This window comes from Zingiber officinale, chromosome 6A (genome assembly GCF_018446385.1).
Source record: "Zingiber officinale cultivar Zhangliang chromosome 6A, Zo_v1.1, whole genome shotgun sequence".
NCBI classification, from domain to species: domain Eukaryota; kingdom Viridiplantae; phylum Streptophyta; class Magnoliopsida; order Zingiberales; family Zingiberaceae; genus Zingiber; species Zingiber officinale.
This window is the reverse complement of record NC_055997.1, coordinates 122,077,852-122,098,500: the sequence shown is the minus strand read 5'-3', so window position 1 is coordinate 122,098,500 and position 20,649 is coordinate 122,077,852. Positions and strand designations below refer to the sequence as shown.

Below are 20,649 nucleotides of genomic sequence, written 5' to 3'. Positions count from 1 at the left end.
GATTAGTTTGACATCTATAGGGTAGTTGATTCTGGTTCAGTGTTGATGGGAAACGATGTGTCATGCAAAGTTATCATCATAGAAAATGTCAGAATTAAGATGTTTGACGGTGTGATCAGAACTTTATGTGATGTCAGATATATACTAAAGCTTAGGAAGAACTTGATTTCACTAGACACACTGGATGATATTGATTGTAATTACAAATCAGTGAGTATGGTGATGAAGGTCAGCAAGGGAGTTCTGACGATAATGAAAGGATAAAAGGTAGCAGGAAACATTTACAAATTGATAGAGACTGCAGTTGTAGGTGGAGTCACCTCGATGGAGTCTGAATCAGACAGTACAGTCTTGTGGCATATGTTGTTAGGGCATATCAGTGAACGTGGGATGCTAGAACTTCACAAGAGAGATTTATTAAAGGGTGTCAAGACATGCAAGCTTGAATTTTGTAAATTCTGTGTTCTTGGAAAACAGAGCAAAGTGCAATTCAAGACGGCAACAAAAAAGACGGAGGGGATTCTGGACTACGTACATACGGATCTCTGGGGAACAGCCAGTGTAACATCACGTGGATGACACTTGTATTTTGTAAGTTTATTGATGATTTCTCACAAAAGGTCTGGGTATACTTCATGTGTCACAAATCAGAAACTTTTACAAAGTTAAAATTGTGGAAAACTGAAGTGGAGAACCATATCGGAAGAAATATCTGTTGGTTGCTACTCGGAAAGCCTATAGGTTCCACTGTACAAAAATTTTGTACAAAGATCTGAACCTTTTCCTAGCTACCATGTGTTCTTTTAAATTAAATTTTGGATCTCCTGCGGAACTTAACACGTTTGATCCAAAACTTAATCTATTTGTTCTTTTAGGTTTTGACTTGGATCTCCTGCGGAACTTAACACGTTCGACCCAAGTCTCCTTAAGTTATTAATTCCATTAAATATTAATTTCCATAAAAGGTTCCCAGTACTGACGTGGCGAGGCACATGGCCTTCTTGGATATGGGAGCAACCACCACCGACTAGACAAAACCTTTAATAGAAAGCTAATATTTAATTTCCTAAAATAACTTTAGGTTAACCAAAGAGAACAATCAAATCACAAGGAAAAGAAAGAAACAAAAGAACACAACTTGGAAAAACATATTCAAATACTAGAACGTAAGCCTCTTGTATTTGGTATTATTTCCATAAATAACTAGCATGATGCGGAAATAGAAATTACTAGTTATACCTTGTAGAAAAACCTCTTGATCTTCTACCGTATTCCTCTTCTAACCTCGGACGTTGTGTGGGCAACGATCTTCCAAGATGAGAAACCACCAACCACCTTCTTCTCTTCCAAGCAAGGTTCGGCCACAAAAGAAAAGCTTCACCAAGGAGAAAAACCAAAATACTAACCAAGCTCCAAGAGATGCTAGCTTTCTCTCCTTCTTCTTCTTCTTCTCCGAGTAGTATCCGGCCACCACAAGAGCTCCAATAGAAGGGTAGGGTTCGGCCACCACAAGAGGAAGAGATGGAGAGGTTGGCCGGCCACACCAAGGAACAAAAGAGGGAGAGGAATAATAGATGTTGTGTCTTGTGAAGGCACCCTCACCCCTTCTTTTATATTCCTTGGCCTAGGTAAATTAGGAAATTTAATTACAATAAATTTTCCTTAATTTCCTTGACATGATTTAATTGAGAGAAATAAAATAAAATTTCCCCAATTAATTTGTGATGGTCGGCCACATTGGAATACAAAAGAGGACAAGTTTTAATCAACAATTAAAACTTCCTAATTTGTTTCCGGAAATTTTAAAAAATAAAATTTCTCTTTAAAATCTCTTCATGGTTAATAAAAGGAAATATCTATAATTTTAATTTTATTAACATGTGAATAATTTTAAAGAGAAAATAAAACATCTCTTCTAATCTACAAATAAGGAAAGAGATCTAATCTCTTTCTTTAATCTTTTGTAGATCTTTTACAAGAGAGATATTTTAATTTTAATTCTCTTTAAAATATATCTTCCACATAATAATAAAAATTAAAATTAAATTTCTTTTTTAATTTTATTTGGCCGGCCCTACTAGCTTGGGTTCAAGCTAGGGCCGGCCACCCCAAAATATACCTAGGCCGGCCCTAGCTTGATTCCCAAGCTAGCTTGGCCGGCCCCCTTTGGGTGGGTATAGAAGGTGGGTATAGGTGGGTATAGTACTCTATAAATAAGAGGCTACGATAGGGACCGAGAGGAGGAATTGGTTTTGGTCTCCCGATAAAATTAAGCATCCCGTGTTCGCCCCGAACACACAACTTAATTTTATCAACGATAATTCATTCCACTAGAGAACTATCATTGAACTACCGCACCAATCCCAAATTACATTTTTGGGCTCCTTCTTATTATGAGTGTGTTAGTCTCCCTGTGTTTAAGATATCGAATGTCCACTAATTAAGTGAGTTACTGACAACTCATTTAATTAATGTCTAAGTCCAAGAGTAGTACCACTCAACTTTATCGTCATGTCGGACTAAGTCCACCTGCAGGATTTAACATGACAATCCTTATGAGCTCCTCTTGGGGACATTATCAACCTAGTATCTCTAGGACACAGTTTCCTTCTATAATCAACAACACACACTATAAGTGATAGCATTTCCCAACTTATCGGGTTTATTGATTCATCGAACTAAATCTCACCCATTGATAAATTAAAGAAATAAATATCAAATATATGTGCTTGTTATTATATTAGGATTAAGAGCACACACTTCCATAATAACTGAGGTCTTTGTTCCTTTATAAAGTCAGTATAAAAGGAACGACCTCGAATGGTCCTACTCAATACACTCTGAGTGTACTAGTGTAATTATATAGTCAAGATAAACTAATACCTAATTACACTACGACCTTCTAATGGTTTGTTCCTTTCCATTCTGATCGTGAGCTACTGTTTATAATTTATAAGGTACTGATAACATCATCTTCTGTATGTGACACCACATACTATGTTATCTACAATATAAATTAAATGAACAACTACAAACAAATGTAGATAATTAGACCAAATGTGATTCTTTATTCATAATGAATGTTTACAAAGCTTAGGCTTTCAGTATACACTCCAACAATATCAAATGTCTTAGGTTAGACAATGAGACTGAGTACACACATTCAAAGTTTCAGGAATTTTGTGAACGACATGGGATAATGAGGTATTTCTCGATTCACAGGATACCTCAGCAGAATGGGGTAGCAGAAAGGTTGAACAGGATAATCATTGAGAAGGCAAGATGTCTTAGGCTGAATGCAAGGCTTGCAAATAATTTTTGAGTTAAAGCGGTTAACATGACATGTTATCTCATTAATAGATCACCAAGGGCGGCACTAGAAGGCAAAGTATCAGAGGAAGTATGGACAGAGAATCAAGTAGATTACTCTCATCTTCGAGTTTTTGGATGTCCAACCTATATGCACATATCAAGCGAGGAAAGGTCAAAGCTGGATGTGAAGTCAAAGTAGTACATTTTTCTGGGGTATCAGAAAAGAGTTAAAAGCTTCAAACTTTGAGATCCTAAGGCAAAAGGTGGTGATTAACAGAGATATGCTGTTTGACGAGAAAACTATGATACAGCGTACTCAGGAAGAAGGAAAGGAAACACCACAAAGCAACATGGAGAAAGATATTGTGCAAGTGGAGCTAGAGACTTATGATTTCGATGATTCTAGCTCAAAGCACACGGAGCATCACACTATAGCTGGTGGCAGAACAAGACGAGTCGTAAAAGCACCCACCATATATGGATTCGAAGACTTGATATCTTATGCGCACCCTACATCTTTTCAAGAGGCGATACATAGCTCTGATAAGGCAGGTGGATGAGTGCTATGACAAAGGAGATAGAGTCGTTGCATAAGAACCAAACGTGAGATCTAGTGGAACTTCCTAAAGGAAAGAAAGCTATAGGTGCAAGTGGATATTCAAGAGGAAAGAAGCAATGTCAGAGGGAGAAGAAGTGAAGTTCAAGGCTCGGTTGGTAACAAAGAGGTATTCACAGAGAAAGGGGATTGATTATGAAAAAAATTTCTTTCCAGTGGTAAGTCATACATCAATTAGAGCAGTGTTGGCTTTGGTGGCACATCACGATTTGCAACTAGAACAAATGGATGTGAAGACGACATTTCTTCATGGAAATTAGCGGAGCATATTTTTATGTCACGACCTAAGAGATTTAGTTAGTCCGGACAAGAGCGGTTGGTTTGCAAGTTGAAGAAATCGCTCTATGAATTGAAACAATCTCCTAGGCAATGATACAAACATTTTGATTCATACATGATTGAAAACGGATATAGGAAATGTGAGTATGACTGGTGCATATATGTGAAGAGCCTTAAAGATGAATGCTCATTGCTGCAAAGAAATGAAAGAGGTTGATAAATTGAAGAGGCTACTGAGCAAGGAATTTGACATGAAATATTTGGGAGAGGCCAGGAAGATTCTTGGGATAGAGATTCACAGGAATAGAGCTGCAGGGAGATTATGGTTGTCTCAACGTAGCTATGTAGAGAAGGTACTGGATATGTCCAACATGAAGAATGTAAAGTCGATGAGCACACCCCTGGCACATCACTTCAAGTTATCCAGTACACAGTGTCCAAAGACGGATGACGAGATCCAAGAGATGTCAAAGGTTCCTTATGCCAGTGCAGTTGGTTGTCTGATATATGTCATGGTTTGTACGAGACTAGATTTAACGCAAGCAGTTAGTATGGTAAGCAAGTTTCTCTCAAATCCTAGTCGACCACATTGGGATGCAATGAAGTGAATTTTCAGATACTTAAGAAATACAACTGATTATGATATCATGTTCAGTAGACAACCGGAAGATCTTTCAGTTGCTGAGTACGTAAATGCGGACTATATAGGAAATTTAGATAACAGAAGGTCTACTACAAGATACATGTTCACTATGGCAGGAGGACCTATTTGTTGGAAATCTATGATATAATCTATTGTTGCATTGTCTATTATGGAGTCGGAGTACATGATAGTAGTTAAAGCAGCGAAGGAAGCTTTATGGCTTATATGGTTGGTCAGAGAACTGGATGTTCAGCAAGGTGGAGTCAAGTTATTATACAATAGTCAGAGTGCTATCTATTTGGAGAAAAATCAAGTGTATTATGCAAGAACCAAGCACATTGATGTGAGGTTTCATAAGATCAGAGAGTTGATTGCTTCCGGGGAAATTCAACTTAAGAAGGTTCACACTGTAGACAATGTTGCAGCCATGCTGACAAAGACAGTAACCACAGAGAAGTTCAAGCATTTCTTGAACTTAATCCATATCTTTAGATGCTAGAGGAAGGAAGTTCAGACCCAGAGATCCATGTGGAATTTTGTTCAGATATTTGTTTCTTCGAAGGGATGAATATTTGCTAAGGTGAAAAATTGTTGACGGGTAACTTATATTTGGATGAAGGTCAATGCGATGGATGCTATGGAAAAACAATCTGTTAAGATTTTTCGTAATAAATTTCTGTTACGATTTTATATAGCAGAATTCTGTTACGGTTTTTCATAACAGAATTCTGTTACGATTTTCCATAACAAAATTCTGTTATGATTTTACCGAGTCTGGGATTTATGCATTATTTATAGAGATCATTGTAAACCTATTGTACAACAACAATCACAAGAACTATTAGATGTGTTTCTCTTGTGTAGAGAAAATTCTAATAAAGTTTTGGTCATTTTTGTAGAGTAGACACGTTGCCGAACCACGGCAACTCTTTTTCTTTCTCTTCTTCTTTTCCTTTCTCGTGTTTGCTCTCCTTTTGTGCGTCTTTGTCTTGTTGCTCTGCGCGATCTCTTTTCTTTCTTCCTCTTCTTCCGCACATTAGAGGTTGAGAGATGTTGCCCTTCTTGCGCAACACGCAGGATCATTGAGGAGCTTTATCCTGGATTGGAGAGTCAACTATTCATCGACAAATCATCTATTTGAGCTAGCCATCTCCTCGGCCTTCATACATGATCATTCACCTTCACGCTCACCTCTTCTCTCCTAAGTGAGGATGAACTTTCTAACAATTCATTATTGTTCCTCCACTTGTTAATTGCCACCCAAACTAAGAAAGAAATCAAGGGAACTGCCTCTGACAGCTACTATGTATTTTTCCATTCACTTGTCGTCACGTAAAATGAGAAAAGAATCAAAGGAATCGCCTCTAACACTCACTACGTATTTCTTTATTCATTGGTCACCATGTAAAATGTGGAAGAAATCAAGAAACCCAACTTAACTTCGGCATTCACTACTTGTTTCTCCCTTCGTCCATCGCCACACGTTGGCAACCATAAGCTTCATAATACTTTGATACTCTCATTTATGTTATTTCCGAGAGATTCAACCATATTACTTGGAAGAGCGTACTCGGAAGAGTATAATTGTATTGCTCAAAGAAGTTTTAATTAATTCGTGGGGATAAATCTCATTGTATTGTTCAAAAAAGCTTAACAATATTGTTATGTGGAACTCAACTATGTCACTCTACAAAACTCAATAATATTGATCTGTAAAACTTAGCGATATTACTCTATAAAATTTTAGTATTAATCCTGTCCAGAAGCTAAGTCGGATGAGGGTGGGCCTTGCTGTGCTGAGTGTTGACGAAAAGTCGCTGAGATGCTGAGTCAGTGAGTCACCCCCTGGACAAATGCGCACGAGCGGTGGTACGAAGGGAAGAAAAGTTCAGGATGATGGCGTTATCGTTCTGTACACACTCAGATAAGTCACACGGTCATTAGAGACTAGAAACCAGGGAAAAAGTCCTCGGGTTAGGCCCTCCGACGCTCAAGTCGGGTATTTTTTCTCCCGAAATCATAGAGAAAGCAAGAAAGAGTAAAAGACTGGTAAGAAGTGACGAGTGAGCGTACCTGTGTAAGGGACAAAGCATCCCTTTTTATACTGCAACTGAGGCTTCTGGAACTTGGTGAATGTCAAGAAATGTCGGGTGTCAGGCTGTCTGGTGGTGGTTGATACGTGGCTTTCTCTCATAGGCTGGCGGAGAAACCAAGAGGGGTATGAGCCTCCCACTGTTAGAATATTCCCTGACATATAATGATTGTTCTCTGACGAGTGGTTACGATTCCTTGCAGGCCTATTTATCCTATAGCGTCTGGCCCCCTGACCCACCTTCGTCTGTCATTCGATGTGTATTTCGACGATCTACTGATTCCCGATCTGCACGATGGGTCAGCTTCCCGACCTGCACCTGTTTGTTGTTACTTATGGTATGAAGACCCTGGCCTGAACCCTGGGTCGGCTCCCCGACCTACGCGTTAAGTTCTCTCCATGATCTGACTCCATCTGTGTTCATCTGTTGTTTATCCATGGCATGAACATCCCGACCTGTACGTATGATCATCCCGACCTGAACGTTGGGTCGGATCCCTGACCCGTATCCATCTGTTGTTTATCCACGGCATGAACGCCCCGACCTGTACATATGATCATCCCGACCTGCACGTTGGGTCGGATTCCTGACCTGTGTCCATCTGTTGTTTATCCATGGCATGAACGTCCCGACCTGTACGTACGATCATCCTGACCTGCACGTTGGGTCGAATCCCTGACCCGTGTACGCATGTTATCCATGGTGTGAACGTCCCGACCTGTACGTATGATCATCCTGACCTGCACGTTGGGTCGAATCCCTGACCCGTGTGCGCATGCTATCCATGGTGTGAACGTTCCGACCTGTACGTATGATCATCCTGACCTGCACGTTGGGTCGAATCCCTGACCCGTGTGCGCATGTTATCCATGGTGTGAACGTCCCGACCTGTACGTATGATCATCCCGACCTGCACGTTGGGTCGGATTCCTGACCTGTGTCCATCTGTTGTTTATCCATGGCATGAACGTCCCGACCTGTACGTACGATCATCCTGACCTGCATGTTGGGTCGAATCCCTGACCCGTGTACGCATGTTATCCATGGTGTGAACGTCCCGACCTGTACGTATGATCATCCTGACCTGCACGTTGGGTCGAATCCCTGACCCGTGTGCGCATGCTATCCATGGTGTGAACGTTTCGACCTGTACGTATGATCATCCTGACCTGCACGTTGGGTCGAATCCCTGACCTGTGTGCGCATGTTATCCATGGTGTGAACGTCCCGACCTGTACGTATGATCATCCCGACCTGCACGTTGGGTCGGATTCCTGACCTACACGTTGGCGTTGTCCCAGAGGCTAAACTCCCGACCTCCAGGCTGGCGTGACTTTTAACTAGCCACGAGGGCTAGACTTTTGACCTCCAGGATGACATGACTTTTGACTAGCCACGAGGGCTAGACTTTTGACCTCCAGGTTGGCATGACCTTTGACCCTTCCGTAGCTTTGACTCCTTGCCAAATCATCTCACAGACCCCACATTCATATACCGTATCACAAGCCTCCCCTTTAAGTTTAGTCGAAGGAAGACCCGAGTCTGACTGACTAGACCCCTGCACATCTTCGCGCTCTCTGCTCCCGGCCCTTCACGTCGTACCAACCTTTATGTCCTGTCGCCTCCTACCGTGCCAACCTTTATGTCCTATCACCTAGGGTATCCTGTATGTATAGTTGCTTTAGTGGTTGCTTGTGGTACGGCGCTTACGTAATTGTTTCAGTGGTTGTCTGGGATATGGTGCCAGAGTAATTGCTTTAGTTGTTGCTTGTGGTACGGCGCTTATGTAATTGCTTCAGTGGTTACCTGGGATACGGTGCTTGAGTAATTGCTTTGTCTTGACTACTCAATCTCCTCTTTAAAAAGACCTCAATACGCTCCCTTCTCATATCCTTCTTTTCCTTTGCTTTCTTCCTGCTTTTCATCCTTTTGCCTGCTCCCGGTTTCTATTTGACACGATGCATTCGCCTTCCTCCGATGAAGTTGATCAGCCAACCCCCCAAATGTGTATACATCAACTCACCCAACAGCTTGCAGAGAAGGAGTGCGAATTAAAAAACCTGACGACGGAGCTAGACCGTACACTTGCTTCCTGGCGGGACGCAGACGCCCTATATCGCGTTGCTAAATCTTGTGTCCACGCCGAAAACACGAGGAAAGAAAAATACCAGTCTGACCTGCAACTCCATCTTAACCTCCAGGATCGTCTGCAGCGAGAACATGAGGCCGAGCTATCCCTCCTACGTGCATGCCTTGACGATAAACAAGACACCGTTGCTCGGCAACAAGCCGTCATCAGATCCCTTCAAGCAGAGTTGGCCCAAGCTTATAAGATCCTTGCGGCTCTTGACCCCCAGGATGTTCCTTCTCAAGGCAGTGTCCACAGACCTTAATTAACTCTTGTGGATCCTGTCTGAGCCTTGATTGTCTCGGTAACTCCTGCCCGGGCTGTAGTTGTCTCAGTGGCTCCTTTCTGGATTTTAGTTGTCTCAGTGACTCCTTTCCGGATTTTAGTTGTCGCAGTGGCTCCTTTCTAGGCTTTAGTTGTCTCAGTGGCTCCTTTCCGGATTTTAGTTGTCTCAGTGGCTCCTTTCCGGATTTTAGTTGTCTTAGTGGCTCCTTCCTGGGCTTTAGTTGTCTCAGTGGCTCCTAATTTGTTGGGCGTTCCTTCTTGTGGGACTTTTATTTCTGTAATAGTGCATGTATCCCTTCTCTTATGTAACTAGTAAACAAAAACTTAGCTATTGAGCCTGTGTAACGAGTGTCGATTTTGTAATAATATTTTATACGCTCGCTGAATTGTGCTGTTGTACTAGTCTGTGACCTTGATGTTTAGTAGTTGGATAGGCTCATCCTTCCGGGCAGTCCTTCCTGCCTGATTCTTTTTACCCACTTGGTCTGTTGTGAGCACCCCTTGGCTGCTTAACCTGATCCTTTAAAGATGCTTCAGTCAATGTGAGACATACTCGCCTAACTGTGAGGTAACCAAGCGCCCCTCATGATTACATTAACTCTTTAACTTCCGAGTCGAATCCGCCTTTATTACGACATCAGCTCCCAAGCGCCTTTTCCAGCTTTGAGAGCCCTTTCACCTTCCTCATTCGTATAAAAGATTTGGAGATATTTCACCCTTCCTATCCGCATATTCTCTTTATCCCTGTGAACGTGTTCATGGAATCCCCCGAATTGTCTGCTCTGCATCGGCGACTAGCTCTTACCGAGAAAGCTTTACATGATATGACCTTGAACCGGGATCTACAGACCTCTCTTTGCAAGGAACTTGAAGAGTTATGGCGAGCAGCCAAATGCAGGACTCGGGCAGAAATGGCTCTGAAGATGAAAACGCAAGCAGACTTTCACGCTCAACTCCATCATATCCTCTATTTGAAGTTGAAGCATGAGGATGAAGTGACATCTTTAAAAGAGGAGAATCAACTGCAAAACGACACCATTATTCAACTGCGGACCGCTCTTGATCATGCCAAGGTAGAGTTGGCTCGAGCTAGAGCTTGCTTAGAGGAAGGGCCTCAAGTATCTGGATCAGATAGCGACTGAGAATGCTGTTAAATGTTTCTCTCTACGAATCCCTCTTTATGGAATGAAACCAATTTTCTACTTTATGACTGTGTTCCTTTCTCTGATCTGTACTAGTCTCTATATCTCGAGCCAAAGCAATAATAAGCCGTAGTACCGCTAAGTTTGTTGAGCGTGAGGGCAGGGCTCACTTATAACTTACACTGAGGCAAGAGTCTGGGACAGCCGACCGAGCAGCTCGGTCGTTGGGCGTGAGAGTAGAGCTCACTTATAACTTGCACTGAGGCAAGAGTCTGGGACAGCCGACCGAGCAGCTCGGTCGTTGGGCGTGAGAGCAGAGCTCACTTATAACTTGCACTGAGGCAAGAGTCTGGGACAGCCGACCGAGCAGCTCGGTCGTTGGGCGTGAGAGCAGAGCTCACTTATAACTTGCACTGAGGCAAGAGTCTAGGACAACCGACCGAGCAGCTCAGTCGTTGGGCGTGAGAGCAGAGCTCACTTATAATTTACACTGAGGCAAGAGTCTGGGACAGCCGACCGAGCAGCTCGGTCGTTGGGCGTGAGAGCAGAGCTCACTTATAACTTGCACTGAGGCAAGAGTCTGGGACAGCCGACCGAGTAGCTCGGTCGTTGGGTGTGAGAGCAGAGCTCACTTATAACTTGCACTGAGGCAAGAGTCTGGGACAGCCGACCGAGCAGCTCGGTCGTTGAGCGTGAGAGCAGAGCTCACTTATAACTTGCACTGAGGCAAGAGTCTGGTACAGCCGACCGAGCAGCTTGTTCCCTGGTCCAACTAAACGTTGCCCCCCGGCTGACCCATCCGCTAACCAGGACACATGAATCCGACCTGGGGGTCTAACTTTCCGATCCGGATGAAAGTTGCCGACCTGAGAGTCGAAACCCCGACCCGTAATCGTTCGAAGGGCTTCGTCTGTCATCAAAAAACATTATTAGTAGTGTTGAAGGGATAGTCATATTAACACTTAGCCTGTGCCCCGCGATGTTTGAATTTCTTTCCCGCTACTTTTCTTTCACGGTTCCCCAGAAAAGCATGTGGTAATCGTTTCCGTACGCTTGCTTCATATCATGATTTCCTTATCACATTCATCATTAATATGGCTCCTCGGAGGTCGACACCTGTCCTTAGCCTTTATTGCTTATGCAGAGTGACACCGCCTACAGCATTCCTTTTTATACACGCCTACCCATAAGAGCATGTTCTTAGATGATCAGACGGTTTTGAGCGATTCACCCAAAAAGATACTCTTTTCAATATTCCCTATGCATACTCCCTTTATAAACCCTAAAGGTCGTCCGCCGCCACTGTCTTGCGCATTTTGCCTGTTTGCTTCCTGTCGCTTAGACTACCGGCGTCCGCTCCTTTCTTCTTCTAAGCTTCTCCGTCTAGCGTAGCGTTCTTCCCTTCTTCGACTAATCTCCTCCTCGACCCCCCTTACTCTGATAATGGCTGATGGTAAGACCACTCTTTGGTATTCCTGCTTCATTTCTGATATGGACGACCATGACCTGTCGGTAATTAGCTCGGACCTGCATCTTGATAACACTTATGAACTCCGAGTTCCCACACAGTAGGAGCATCCGGCTAACCCTCTAGAAGGTTTCGTGACTATTTTTAGAGACCAGATCTTAGGAGGTCTTCGCTTTCCCATCCATCCATTTATTTCTGCCTTAAGCGAATATTTCGGTGTTTGCATTTCTCAACTTGCTCCTAACTTCTTTAGGACAGTTTGCGGTACCATCATTCTTTGTCGAATATATGAACTTCCCTTGACTGTTCATCTTTTTCACCACTTTTATTCCTTCAAACGTTCTGAGCCGGGCGTATTCATGGTACAAGCTAGACCCGGCTATAAGTTCTTTGCAGATATGCCTTCCTCGAACATGGGATGAAAATCCCGCTTCTTCTTTGTCAGACTACCCCATCCACTGGTCGGGCCCACACAATGGCGCCCAGACCTCCCTGATAACCTTCCCTCGCACCAGCACCAGCCTGCTTGTATCTCTGCTTCTGAAGCACTGCAAAGCGTACTTGTTAATTTTTCCGTGTTGTTGTTGGAGGGCTTTCTATTTTTATTTGGGCTCAGCCCTGTTCAGAAAGACATCGGGGCTCCATTTGGTAAGACCCCGTTCCTTTTACCTATTATTCGCTATTGAGGTATTTTTCTTCTTTATCGCAGAAGCTGCCTTGTATCGAGCCTACTCCTCTGACGTTAAGCGCCGGTCCTCCCCTTATCTGAAAAATCTGGGCGAATAGCTTAGACGAGGCGTAGCAGCTTCCTCCCGGTCTGGCCCCTCTGCTTTGCAGTCCGCTCATGATCCATCCACAATTCTACCGGCGACGGCTCATGAGGGAACTTCCTCAGCACTTCCCTTAGATGCAGCTCCAGTTGAAGACCCAGTCACTGTAGAACAAGCTGATCCATCCGGGATAGGGCAGATGGAAGAAGTCTTGAGAGAACAGGCCGGGGAGGCCACCGTAGCGCAACTTGAAGAGATGCAAGTGGCATTCCCCTAACCGGCTGAGCGCCTGAAACTTCAACGCAAGCGTAAGAGAGTGACTCCTGCTATTCAAGCGTCACCTCCACCTATCCCGCCTAGCCGTCGCTCATCTGCTCCCCTCCGCTCCTTGGAAATTGAAGCAACTGCTCCTGCACGAGAGAGCATTACGGGGTCTGAAGTTCCCATCGCGTCACCTCACGTATCAGTCCCGGCTTCTGATTGAGACACAACTCCTGCACAGGCTTCTTTGCCAGCACCAAGCTCTTCTCCCGGTCAGCCATCTTTACCTTTACCAGACCAGCCCGGGAGCTCAAGCACTCCATCGGCCCCCCTTCCCACGGATGTTCCCGTGTCCACTTCTAGATCCCGAAGGAAACCCCACAAGACGTACTCCTTTACTGATTTTTGGCGCGTGCCTTCCTCTACAGGCTCCCGGGCAGACGCAGAAACTACTGATGGGGCTCCCTCCTTACTGCGCTGATCGAATTAGAGGGTGATTTAGCAGCCTCCTGGTGTACCAGCAATCGCAAATTTTGGAAGAATGCTCCTTTGGGGGGGCTGGATTATGCGGCCTGTCAAATGGTTGTTATAAGTCCCTTTACACATGCGCTTCTCTACTACAATCTTTTATAACCTTTCTTTTCTCCTCATACTTGACACACAATCCAGGCCTGCTCTGCCAACTTAAATGCTCTTCAGCACGCCTGTAGATTACAGAGAGACAATGAAGCGTTGACAGCTCGCCTGGAGGAAATAGAGTTGCCCCTGACTCCTCGCGATCCTCTCAACCCCACACCTGCGGATCTGGCTCACTATCTTCGTTTGATTGGAGAGTCGGCTGGATCGGCCCGTGATATCTCTCATGCAGCTTTTGACAAGATCAAGGCATTGGAACTAGCCTTACAGACTAGTGAGTCAGAGTTGACCGTCGAGGTAAAAAAGCGTCAAGAGTTAGAGGCGGAGTTGGAGAAGAAAGATGCCCAATTGGCTAGCTCACAAGAAACTCAGGAAAGCCTTCAAAAGACTCTGGCAGAAGCTCAAAATCAACTGGCTTCTATCACCGGCCGGGAGAAAGCTTTACAAAGCCAATTAGAGGTCAACTAGGCAACTCTCAAAACTGTGCAGGTCGACCTTCTGAAGATTCAAAAGGATGTCTTCCAAGGTCAAGAGGCCCTTATTCGAGCCCAAGCTGACCAGAAGAAAGCAGAGACATAGCTGGCCGAGTATCAAGCAGGCGAAGTAGGTCGACTGAGGGCCTACAGACGAGCATATGTCACCTTTCCCTTCTTCATAAAGAAAATGGGAGATATAATGCACTCCATGGTATGCTGCGGAGTGGGTGGAGGAGCTCGTCAAATGCTGGAGCAGAATATGATTTTATCTGTCCCTACGAAGGACTTTGTAGACATAGGTCGCATCATGGATGAAATTTCTGATGGGTCTTTCCCCTCTTTTAAAGACGATGACGACCTCTTTTTCTTACCCGAGCCTCCGGCTGAACCTACTTCTGGCCCTACGGAGCATATAGCTGGCCCCACTGAAGATCATCCTCCTTCTCTTGGCAAAAAATCTTAATCTGGTTGTATATATTGCTTTCCTAAGTACTTTTTCTGGATGTACAAATCAACTTTCTTGTTAACTGATTCAATGCTTTTTCTTTATTCCAACATGCTTATATACCTCATGATGTCTCTTGCTTGCGGATTTTCATGTGTTTGCTAACTTCATTCGTAATGTGGCTCTCCTGCTGATAATTTGGCATACTCCCCTTCTGAAGTAACCCAAGGCTCTGCTTACTATTTGGCCGCACCTTTTAGATCACACTCCTGACCTGCATTTCATCCCAGGCCTGTCTAACCACAGACCAGCCTATGTCTAACTCTGACCTACGTCTTATTCCAGGTCTGAATAATCGAAGATCAGAAAGTAGAAGTCATGTATAGATCAGGGTACCTCGTGATCCCGGTCTGAACTCGCAGACCGAGAAATCCGATAATTATCTCCAGTTTGGGAAAGCCTGAGCACTTTAACAACTACAAGTACCTTTCCCGAGATCCTCCTCGTATACCGCACCATTGTTCTTCCAAATATGCCCTTGGGCGTGATTTTCGAGGTGGATCTTATGATTCTCGTTGTTCCCGCCTATTATTTTGCACCGCTAGATAACAGGCTGACTAAATTACCCCTCTGATAGGCGTCTACAAATATTCTTCTCCCTCTTGGCTGGTCACGCTTGATATCCCTTTCTTTTTTTTCGCTCGTATCCTTCCTACTCCTGCCATTTTCGACCAGATCCTTCTTCGCATAGTCCTCCTCTTTCCGTTTCCTCTTTTCATGGCATGCCCTTCTTATCTCTCTTCTTTGGTGTCTATACTTTACCCCGGCTCTTCCTCTTTCGACGAATGTGCTCGAGATGACTTACGTTACACCTACGGGTCGAGGATGACGTGCAAGTGATTATCCCCACTGGAGTACATCGATTCTCTAATCCCCCTATTAGCTCCAGCACCTTTTTTAGGGAACAATTTGTGGCTGGCCTTCACATTCCTATACATCCTTTCTTTACCGACATAGGCCGCTATTTTCATATACCTCTGGGGCAACTGACACCAAATTCCATAAGAATCCTTTGTGGTTTCGTAATTCTGTGCGAAGTGTGCGAAATATCCTGGTCCGTCCACTTATTTCATTGTTTCTTTACCCTACGGCGCCAAGAAGAAGGCGTATTTCATTTTCACCCCCGTCTTCGCACTAATTTTTTCTCCTCCTTACCGCCTTCCGACCCTAGCTGGAGAAACCAATTTTTCTTTATTGCCTTTCCTCGCGACGTGGAGTGGCCTCTGCTATGGCAACAATCACTCCCCCCCTCTCCGGAGCTGGGTGAATTTCATCTGGACGCCTCTTATTCGGAAGCCTCCTCCCGTCTGGCCGGCTGGCGCATTAACTTGATACGTCTTCTATCTGAGGAACTGTTGTCCTACTTTCGCCTGAGTAATATGACTCAGGAAACGCCTCACTCCCTGGGTAAGCTTTTCTTTCTGCTTTGCATAAACATTTTATTTCTTCTAGGGGGGGGACTGGGGAAACTAATCCCACTCTTTACCTGCGGCAGCTGCAATCTTGACCTATGCTTCAGAAGTTCATCCCCTGCCTCTAAGTGACATGGAGATAATGAGGCGAGGGCAAATTATCTTGGAAAGAAGAGCACTTCCCCTTTCGCTCTCATCTTCAATCGGTGTAGTTTCCTCGTCTCATCCTCCACGCAGACCCATTCGACGAGGGTCTCCTGCTGCTTTACCCTCTTTGTTGTCTCCTCCTACTCGCACCCGGACGGCTAGAGCCTCTCGATCAGCCACTCCCTCTCGCCCCTGGGTTGCTCCTCGACCTCAGCCGGCTACTCCTGAACATCCTCGGGCTCCCGCTCGCCCCCGGGCCCCACGTACTGTCCAGCCTGCTTCATCTACCCCATTATCTCCTGTTAGTGCTCCTAGATCTACTCATATCCCAGGCCGGGGGACCGGCGAAAGAGTGACGGGCCTTGGTGGGGGTACAGGCAACGTTCCCTTTACCAGCTTTGCCTCTCGGGATGCTTACCAAGTGGCTCGTCGAGCCCGTACTGCGAATGATCGCTTGAACCTGAATGTTTCCAGTCCTTCTAGGCGCAGGGCTCGATCACCCTCAGATGAATTCGATTCGGATGACCAGCCACTATCTCAGAGGCGTCGGCGTCGAGCCCCTCGCGTAATACCAGACTCGGGCCCCTCCTCTATTCCTTCTCCTCCACGTGCACCTAACTTTACCCCATCTCATCAAGTGACTTCACCTCCAATCCCGAGCCCTGCGGGCGACCTTCCTATTCCATCCAGTAGCCAGACCATGCCCCCATTGGCTCAACCATTCCGCACGCAGCACACTCAAGGTGATGAAGCTAGCCCTTCCACACGCCCTTCCGCTGTCCCACCTACAGAGCCCCCTCGGGGACCATCTTCTGCCCCTTCTGGTGCAACCGCCGATCCTTCAGATACCCCTGGCTCAGCTGCAGGTCCTTCAGGACCCCCTCCTCTTACTTATCAAGACTACTGTACTACTTTTCCTTCTGAAGCACAGTTATGGTCTCGGACGGATGTTCCCACCAGCTCTCTGAAAATAAAAGGTCGTCTAGCCACTGTGTGGGAAGAAAGCCTGCGACAGATGGATTCTTTACCTCCTTCGGCCCAAATGGATCAATTTACAGAATTATATATCAAGGTACCCCTCAAAAACTTCCCAACTGTTGTTTTTCCTGATCTTATCAGAAATTCCTTGCATATCTCAGGCATGTGCAGAATATTTGATAATGAACCATTCCTTCCATGCCACCCATCACCAGAATAAGATGCTACGAGACCATGTTGCTGAATTGGAATTACAACTAAATGATCCTGCCTAGGCCAGCCATGCCCTGCGAGCGGAGATAAAATCTCTGACCAGTAGGAAAAATAGTCTGGAAGTGTCTTTAGCCCTATCTGAGCACGAACTTGAAGAGCTTCGGGAGAAGCAGAGTCAGGCTGATAACGCACACCAACAAAGTATGAATCAGCATGCTTCAGAGCATCAAAGAGCGATGGACCAATTAGCTCAAAAGTTACTGTTGGTTGCTACTCGGAAAACCTAATGGTTCCACTGTACAAAAATTTTGTACAAAGGTCTGAACCTTTTCCTATCTACCATGTGTTCTTTTAAATTAAACTTGGATCGCCTACGGAACCTAACACGTTTGATCCAAAGTTTAATTTATTTGTTCTTTTAGGTTTAGACTTGGATCTCCTGCGGAACTTAACACTTTCAATCCAAATCACCTAGGTTATTAATTCTATTAAATATTAATTTCCAAAATTGACTTCCAGTACTGACGTGGCGAGGCACATGGCCTTCTTGGATATGGGAGCAACCACCACCGACTAGACAAAGCCTTTTAAGGAAAACTAATATTTAATTTCCTTAAATAACTTTAGGTCAACCAAAAAGAACAATCAAATCACAAGGGAAAAGAAAAACAAAAGAACACAACATCGAAAATAAATTCGAAATACTAGAATCGCATGCCTCTTGTATTTGGTATTATTTCCAAAAATAACTAATATGATGCGGAAAAGAAAAATACTAGTTATACCTTTTAGAAAGACCTCTTGATTTTTTACCGTATTCCTCTTTTAACCTCGGACGTTGTGTGGGCAACGATCTTCCAAGATGAGGACCACCTAGCACCTTCTTCTTCTTCCTTCAAGTTTCGGCTAAACACCAAAATCCAAGGATAAAGAACTTTTTCCACCAACTAAGCTCCAAGGGATGCAAGCTTTCTCTCCTTCTTCTTCTTCTTCTCCAAGTAGTATCCGGCCACCACAAAAGCTCCAAGCAAGGAAGAGTTTCGGCCACCCCAAAGAGGAAGAGAGGGAGAGAGGATGGTCGACCACAACACCAAGGAAAAAGAGGGAGAGAATAATAGAGGTTGTGTCTCATGAAGGCACCTCAACCCCCTCTTTTATATTCCTTAGCTTTGGTAAATAAGGAAATTTAATTACAATAAAATTTCCTTAACTTTCCTTGACATGAATTAATTAAGAAAAATAAAACAAAATTTCCTAACTTATCATGTCATGGTCGGCCACCTCAATAAGAGCAAACAAGGTAATTTCAATCAACAATTAAAATTCCTTATTTGTCTTCGGAAATTTTTAAAAAATAAAATTTCATTTAAAATCCCTTCATGGTTGATAAAAAGAAATTTCTATAATTTTAATTTTTCTACATGTGAATAATTTATAAAGAAGAAAAATAAAACATCTTTCCAATCTACAAATAAGGAAAGAGATCTAATCTCTTTCTTTAATCTTTTGTAGATCCTTTTAAAAGAGATATTTTAATTTTTAATCTTTCCAATAAATTATATCTTTCACATAAGAAAAATTTAAAATTAAAATTCTTTTTAATTTAATGGGGGTCGGTCACCTAAGCTTGGGTTCAAGCTAGGGTCGGCCACCCATGAACCAAGGCTTGGTCGGCCCTAGCTTGAACCACAAGCTAGCTTGGTCGGCCCCTACATCATGGGTACGAAGGTGGATATAGGTGGGTATAGTACTCTATAAATAAGAGGCTACGATAGGGACCGAGAGGAGGAATTAGTTTTGGTCTCCCGATAAAATTAAGCATCCCGTGTTCGCCCCGAACACACAACTTAATTTTATCAATAATAATTCATTCCACTAGAGAACTATTATTGAACTACCGCACCAATCTCAAATTACATTTTTGGGCTCCTTCTTATTATGAGTGTGTTAGTCTCCCTGTGTTTAAGATGTCGAATGTCCGCTAATTAAGTGAGTTACTGACAACTCATTTAATTAATATCTTAATCCAAGAATAGTACCACTCATCCTTATCGTCATGTCGGACTAAGTCCACCTGCAGGGTTTAACATGACAAACCTTATGAGCTCTTCTTGGGGACATTATCAACCTAGATACTAGGACACAATTTCCTTCTATAATCAACAACACACACTATAAGTGATATCATTTCCCAACTTATCGGGCTTATTGATTTATCGAACTAAATCTCACCCATTGATAAATTAAAGAAATAAATATCAAATATATGTACTTGTTATTATATTAGGATTAAGAGCACACACTTCCATAATAACTGAGGTCTTTGTTCCTTTATAAAGTTAGTATAAAAGAAACGACCTCTAATGGTTTGTAAAATACACTCTAAGTGTACTAGTGTAATTATTTAGTCAAGATAAACTAATTCCTAATTACACTACGACCTTCCAATGGTTTGTTCCTTTCCATTTTGGTCGTGAGCTACTGTTTATAATTTATAAGGTACTGATAACATCATCTTTTGTATGTGGCACCACATACTATGTTATCTACAATATAAATTAATTGAACAACTATAACTAAATGTAGACAATTTTGACCAAATGTGATTCTTTATTCAAAATAAATGTTTACAAAAGCTTAGGCTTTCAGTATACACTCTAACTGTTACGTGCTGCTGAAACCTTAGTGCAGGCTCAAGATCAAAAGTTGAAATCGCAGGAGGCCCATTTGACATCTCAAGAGACCCAATTGGCTTCCCAAGTAACAGAGTTGGCCACTACCAGAAGTGAACTAGCTCAAGCTAGGGCCACCACAGAAGGCGTATCAACAGCTCTAGCCCTTTACAGAGAAGGGGAAAACGATCGCTGCCTACAACACCGAGCTGAGTATCTGCGTTCTCCGGAATTTTATGCACAGGTGGGACATCGCTTCTCCACATCTGCTATCTACGGGGCGGGAGGGGCTCTGCGACAGCTTCATGAGCAGGACTATTTAAGGTCCATTCCACCTCCTGAATTCTTAGACCATGATCGAATCATCAAAGAGATTCCAGATGAAATATTTGCCCCTTTCGACTGAACTTTTTTGACTTTTTGTACACAATGATTCAAAAATTGCTTGTAAAGTACTTTGCTGTTTTTGTATTCCCCTTTTAATGCTTGCCTTAAATTGCTTAGCTTTGTCATGATGTTTTACATATACTATGCTTGCACATTTCTCTTTTTTCCGATCTACTTCTCTTCGATCTGCCGACCCACCCATAAGATAAATCATGACTCAGCTTAT

At 43.6% G+C, this 20,649-nt stretch overlaps 1 protein-coding gene across 1 annotated transcript; it reads left to right on the top strand.

Moving 5' to 3' along the window:
• Nucleotides 1-16,159: 16,159 nt before the first annotated feature.
• Nucleotides 16,160-20,442, top strand: LOC121995249 (flocculation protein FLO11-like). Its single transcript, XM_042549034.1, has 2 exons — nucleotides 16,160-17,245; nucleotides 20,056-20,442. The coding sequence occupies exons 1-2, from the start codon at nucleotides 16,160-16,162 to the stop codon at nucleotides 20,440-20,442; spliced, it is 1,473 nt and encodes a 490-aa protein (XP_042404968.1).
• The last annotated feature ends 207 nt before the right edge of the window (nucleotides 20,443-20,649 follow it).

What these genes read in the sequence shown, in the direction of transcription:
- LOC121995249 (XM_042549034.1), top strand. Translation starts at nt 16,160, where the DNA reads ATGGAGATAATGAGGCGAGGGCAAATTATCTTGGAAAGAAGAGCACTT. An exon ending in TTACAGAATTATATATCAAG is followed by an intron (nt 17,246 to 20,055) that starts GTACCCCTCAAA and finishes ACCTTAGTGCAG; the next exon opens with GCTCAAGATCAAAAGTTGAA.